The sequence below is a fragment of the Octopus bimaculoides genome, chromosome 1, assembly GCF_001194135.2.
Source record: "Octopus bimaculoides isolate UCB-OBI-ISO-001 chromosome 1, ASM119413v2, whole genome shotgun sequence".
Taxonomy (NCBI): domain Eukaryota; kingdom Metazoa; phylum Mollusca; class Cephalopoda; order Octopoda; family Octopodidae; genus Octopus; species Octopus bimaculoides.
Genome location: NC_068981.1, coordinates 152606925 through 152613741, shown reverse-complemented (window position 1 = coordinate 152613741; position 6817 = coordinate 152606925). Strand labels below are relative to the sequence as shown.

At 33.6% G+C, this 6817-nt stretch overlaps 1 protein-coding gene across 5 annotated transcripts in view; it reads left to right on the top strand.

Moving 5' to 3' along the window:
- LOC106882380 (metal-response element-binding transcription factor 2) overlaps nt 1–6817 on the top strand; it is a 42421-nt gene that overhangs the window by 11791 nt on the left and 23813 nt on the right. For all 5 annotated transcript variants that reach the window (XM_014933041.2, XM_014933042.2, XM_014933039.2 and 2 more), the window contains 2 exons: nt 2322–2849; nt 5735–5816. In XM_014933041.2, the coding sequence (XP_014788527.1) occupies nt 2352–2849; nt 5735–5816 (580 nt within the window). In that variant the 5' untranslated portion in view covers nt 2322–2351. The remainder of the gene's footprint in view (nt 1–2321; nt 2850–5734; nt 5817–6817) is intronic.

Below are 6817 nucleotides of genomic sequence, written 5' to 3'. Positions count from 1 at the left end.
TGTATGTATATATATATATATATATATATATATATATATATGGAAGATAGTTATTCGCTTCAGAAGCATGCAACCCACTTTGTGTATAATCTTGAGTTGTATGATGTTACAATGAAAGAAACAAAATAACGAAATAAAAATCTGCTTCACACCTGTTTTAATCTTAAGTCTGCGAAATAATTCTTACTAGCTCTTATATTATGATTTGTAAGAGATATAACTTTTACTTAAATAGTCTAGGGTACGTTCTATCCTGGCGTTCCAATGGCATGACTGTAAATTCACAGACTGGCTGTTTGATTTCATAGAGGGCTGAATAATATAACTTCAGACCAGCTGGCGTCAGTGCTATCATTCCACTTTTTTTTTTTACTGCTGCACCAGTCTGTTCATCCACCCAGAAGCACAGGTGTCAAGCAATGTACTTTCATCATCACCCTTTGAACCAATCATCTTGTACACTTACTTTATCAGCAGTTGTGCCAACATCAACACCTTTGAAGCCACTCAATAAGTTAGACTGATGTTGCATTAACAAGTGATGCTGGTCGAGGCTATTGCAGAGGAGCTTGCCAGCTGTTATTGTTACCTGTGGTTAACCTAACCAAGAGTAGTGGACTAATACCCACAATCTAGAGTTGCTGTACTCCAGTAATGATAACAGTAATCACAGTTATTTCTGGTAGTGGATATCACAAATAAGTTAGCAGCAACATATTAGAGACTAGCTGTGAAATTCTCAATTCACGTAAAGCTTTTATCATCAAACCAAATACCACCGTGCAGAACAGTGATCGTCTTAATCATATCTTTAACTGGCAGAGTTGCTGTTAAGTTCTCACAGTAATTTCCCTGAACTCACCAGACCATCTTTTACCAACCTCAGATTTCCTAGCCTTTTCATAACCATTTCTACCAATGACATTGAACTTTTTTAACCATTATGTATACTTCTCCACACTAAACAGAATCACTCTACACATATATGCATAAACATGTGTGTTAATATATAAACACTAGATATCTAATGAGATCTGTTTGTTCTACAATCCAGTCTTCACACATAATGCAGTGTTCATTTTCAAATTATTTGTTTACTGTTTCTGTGTGTATTTTTCATGTCAAAATCAAAGCCTCATATGTGTACTATTTTTAATGGTCACTCTAGTTTGTCTCTGCTTGACCAACTGAGAATGTAAATAAAACCATTGTTAAACATTATCATGCATTTTTTTCTAATTTGATAAGAATATATAATTCTTTTCAGCTGTTTTTTTCAGTGGCTTTCATCTTTTTCTGTCTATTACTTTCTTAATGTCTGTTGATGCCACATATCACATATTATTTTTTATGGCTGCCCTAGCTTGTCAGTAATACAGATTTATTAACCAACAGAGAATATAAATTAAACCAGTCAAATATTAGTTGCTATGAATTGAATTTATAATTCTCATTACTTTTGAAGAAAACAAAATCATTTAGTCTATCTTTGAATACTGTTTAAAGAGGAACTAATATTTACACCTGCAATTTTATAGGTAAATCTACTTGGTGGCACAAATATTAAAGCTATGTGTTGCAGTTCTTTGTTTAATACAAAATCATTTTGAAAGTATTTTTGGTATTTATAAATATTTTTGAGTTTACTTATGCAGGAGTATGGATATTGTATCGTAACGTAAGAAGAATGAGAAAGTTTTATTGCTACAGTTTTATGAATATACTATGAAACATGGGAGACAATGTTTATATCTATAGTGCTTTATTATTGAGAGAGCAGCACATGCCATCAAAGTGACACGGGAGAACAAATATGCGAAGCTCAACATAACTATCATAACTACCTGTCTGATAAGAGTACACCAGGCACATGCATCACTACCTGGTGATTTCATATCAAGGCAAATGCCACATGATTTTGAAGGTGGGGCCCACTTAGAATTTTTTTCAGGCTGAGTAGCCCATCCCACTCGAGATGCACATTCTGCCACATATTTACATATGGAATGGCAGAACTTGTAAAATGCCAAGCTAAATAATAGCTGTGTTTTGGTATGTCTTCTTGGATTCTAATTTAAAATTTGCTGTGGTCTGTTAAGCTTTTCATCCCTCAGAATTCATAATATACAAACCAGCAATACACTGGAGTTGATTCAATTGAGTATACACCTCAAGAAACTTATGTTCTCGTGTCAGTTAGAAATCATAAGCATACTGGTCGCTAATCTTTGACCTGTGTTTGCTTTCTGTTTCTTTATTGTTAATGTATCTTTGCGTAATCTGTGTATAAGATATCTGTATATTGTTTTTATTTATTTCAGTACTTTCTGATTTTTTTTTTGCTGTCCACCATGGCCAGCAATGGTTGTTGCTATTTGGATGGTTGCAGTGATGCAGCTAATGAAGAATTTAACTCTAACAGTGATGGATTAAATGTTTCTCTGTCTCCTGTTGCTTCTTCAACTAACATGTCTTCTGATGGAACAACAGTTAGTGTTACTAAGCAACTGTGTAACGGAGAAACAAGTTTGGATAAAAAGATACACGATACCGATGGTGACATGGATATGGAATATCATTTTAAGGCTATTACCAACAACTATACCAACAACATTGATAATAATACCCCAGTCTCTAGTGCTGTAATTACTCCAAGCACATCTGATACAGATACCATTACAAATAGCAGTATGAGTAGTGGCAGCAGCAGTCCTGTAAACTTCAAGTCAAATGATGACAGCAACAACAACAAGAATTCTAACAATAAAAGGAAATTGATGTTTTCTGTTGGTCAGGATGTTCTTGCCAGATGGAATGATGGTCTTTTCTATTTAGGCAATATTTTAAAGGTATAACATTTTAATTATGAATTAAATTGTAATTAATTGAAAATAAATTGTAAATTTTATTTTAAAGAATTTTGATCTATTTCTGTAAGAGATATATTTCTGACTCATCTGTAATTGGTTTCAATTTTCATTACCATCATCATCATTTGACGTCTGATTTCCATGCTAATCAAATGGTAAGATGTAATGGATTATAATTTGTCTCTACATTTCAATTTGTAAAGTATATTTATTTGATTTTTTTTTTATAGAATATTTAAGCACTTGACCTCTGCACATTGCTGTTGTTTTATTGTGATTATAGAAATGAAAGCTAATTGATATGTTTTATATTTCTTTTATTCATTCAGTCATTTACTCAAAAGTAACTTTAGCAAATTACATTCCTAATTTTAGTATAAACTGTTTTAAAAAGAAAATTTTATTTAAAATTTTAGTATGTTTTGCCTTGGAAAAAACTAAATGGAACTTTCAGTATTTTATTGATACCAAGTGAAATGTTATCCTGAATACATCCTATATTTTTGTCACTAAACTATACACATTGGGACATGTTGGCAAGTAGAATGTAAAGCATTATGCAGGGCATCCAGGATAATTACTGCTGCCTTTTGAGCCATGTTCAAGCTAAATTCTGAAAGCAAGTAGGTAAAAATTCATATATATTCAGAATATATATAAACAGTGCAAAATCATAAGTAAAATAAAGAGTTTTCAAGCTGGTTAATCTATACTTTCATTGAAGGTATTGATTTACATTTGAACTTATAGTTCTAAAGTGTAACCACTATGTTTATACAGATCAGACGTTTTAATTATTTTCAAAGAGAATTAGCTAAACATCAGTTGATGATAAATCATCATCTCCATGATGTCTACTTTTCTGTGCTTGCAGGAGTCAGATGGAATTTGTTGAATCAGATTTTCTATGGATAGTTGCCCTTCCTGTTGCCAATCCTCACGTTGTTTCCAAAAGATCTTTTATGACTATCACAATAGGCATCTTTCAGTTTCTATCTACCAAATCCACTCATTGGCTTTGGTTAGCTCAAGGTTATAGAAGATGCCCAAGTAGTGGGATTAAACCCGGTACCAAATGTCTGGGAAGTGAGCTTCTTTGCACCTAGATTTCTTTATTCCAATAAAGAGTGTTTTATTGCAGTCATCACATGTCCATTTTCCATGCTGGCATGGGTGACCAGAGATAGAGTGCTGTACCAGGTTCCGGCCTGATGTAACTTGTTTTCTACAGCTAATGCCAACCACTTTACAGAGTGTGCTGGGTGCTTTTTACATGGACTGGCATGGGTGCTTATAAAATTGTTAGAATTAAACTGTTTAAAATTTAAAAAGTATCATTTAAATTTAGTTTATTAATTGTGGAGCCAAGAATTGAATGAATTTGATTTGGCCACTAATTATAGTTATCATTAGTGTCAGGGATCACTACATGAGTGGTTTGAATTCCTTAACCCTTTAGCATTCAGATTACTCTTTTAAATATAATGCTTATTTATTCATATTGTTTTGAATTGATCATGCATTATCTTTTAGTATCAAAATTTCAATGATGTAATTATTTATTTTTTAGAATTACATTGTAGGGTAGGTGTGAGAGATCAGATCTGGCCAGTTTGAACATAAAATAAAATATTTGGGCTAATGGCTTGTTTAAATACTAAAGGGTCAATAGCATAAGGCATGAACTGACTATGAACAATATTCTTGTATTAGTCTTTAATATTTGAACAAGGATATTCCAAACACATTAGTGTACTTAAGACATTTCATCTTGCAAATCTTACTAAATCATCATCATTATTTTAATGTCCACTTTTCCATGCTTGCATGTGTTGGACAGGATTTATTAGGGTAGATTTTTTTTTCTGTGGCTGGATACCCATCCTGTTGCCAATTCTCACTTGTTTCCAAGCAACGTAATATTTCCCCATGACCAGACATACTCTCATAGATTCATTTTCCAGCTGTCACATTGTCAAGACATGAAGACACAGGCATACTAACATATATACAATGGGTTTTCAGTTTCTATCTACCAAGCTCACTCAAGCCTTTGGTCATCCCAGTGCTATAATAGAAGATACTTGCCCAAGGTGCTGTACAGTATAACTGAATCTGGAACTATATGGTTGGGAAGTAACCTTCTATCCACACAGCCATGCCTGAACCTATTGTAAACATAAATGGAATAAGATTTATGAAGTGAAAAGACAGTTGTAGAACACTGACTCTGTTCTTGTTCAATCTCTTGACAAAAATATATATATATATTGACTTTGTCTTTCATTCTTCCAACATTGATGAAATATATAAGTACCAAATGGGGTCACTCTAGTTTGCTAACTTACATAGGCACAAGGCCTGTGTAAGAAATACATAATATTACTACATGAGGAAATGGTGGCATGTCTGACTAGTATTTAGTTCCAACATGTTATTTTTTTATTTCACATCTCCCAAGTTAACTTTGCTTTCATCTTTGCATAATCAATACATAACAGGGATATGATGGTATCATTTCAGTGCACTGGCCGTGTGGTTTCAGACTTAATACCATTGCATGTCACCTTGGCAAGTGTCTTGTACCATGATCTCAGGTTGGCACAAGTCCTGTGAGTGTAATTTGGTAAGCAAAAACTATGTGGAAGTTGGTCACAGAAACTTCCTGTTCTTTGGTGATAGACTTAATCCATCACCTGGTCCCTTAGATACCTTTGATGCTTTCCAGTCTAGTGTAAGTAATTTAGGCCAGGTCTCTAATTCTGAGATTAGCATCATTCCTTCTTCTAACCTCAGAAATTATCCAAATGAAATCAATACAATTATTTTACTGTGAAAGGCTTTAAAATTTAATTATTTTGCAGGTAGATGACAAAGCTTGTAAATGTTTTATCCGTTTTGAAGATGATTCTGAATTTTTGGTTATGTTTAAAGATATTCAAAGAGGTTAGTGCTTTTTGTATATATTTATTATATAAACTTATCTTTTTTTAACATTGTAATGCTTATAAATATGTAAATAAGATTTCAGTTAGAATAACTCATAAAGTGAAAATATGTAATTAGTTTTATGGTTGTGTTTTTGTATGTTTTTTTTTTTCTAACCCTAAACGATAAAACTTGCAAATTTGTCTTCTAAAGCTTTGTAGCATTTGGTTTGTCAGATGTCACATTATTAATAACTATTGTAAAAAAATTTTTGATCAATTAATATAATAAATTATCATGATAGCTAAAGTTTTAAAGGAAGAGTGGATTGAGTTATTTCATTGAGCTGTCATTAAGTATATTACTTATGTGAAATATCTCAGCACAAGAGTGTAGTGACTTTAATTATCTTAAAATATCTCATGATCAAAGTTTAAGGAGTTAATAGCTAATTTTCACTTATGGTTCCCTCTGTAGTGGCACTCTATCAGTTACAATGAGTGTTCCATTGATCCGGTCAGCAGAACAACCCGTTCATGAAATTAATGTGCAAATGGCTGAGCACTCCAAAGACATGCATACCCTTAACATGGTTCTCAGGGAGATTCAGTGTGACACAGAATGTGACAAGACTGGCCCTTTGAATTGCAGTACAACTCATCTTTGCCAGCTGCATGAATTGGAGCAACATGAAATAAAGTGTCTTTATTCTCTTTTACTTGTTTCAGTCATTTGACTGCGGCCATGCTGGAGCACCGCCTTTAGTCGAGCAAATCAACCCCAGGACTTATTCTTTGGAAGCCTAGTACTTATTCTATCAGTCTCTTTTGCCAAACCGCTAAGTTACGGGGACATAAACACACCACCATCGGTTGTCAAGCGATGTTGCGGGGACAAACACAAGACACACATACATATATACGATGGGCTTCTTTCAGTTTCTGTCTACCAAATCCACTGACAAGGCTTTGGTCGGCCCGAGGCTATAGTAGGAGACACTTGCCTAAGGTGCCACACAG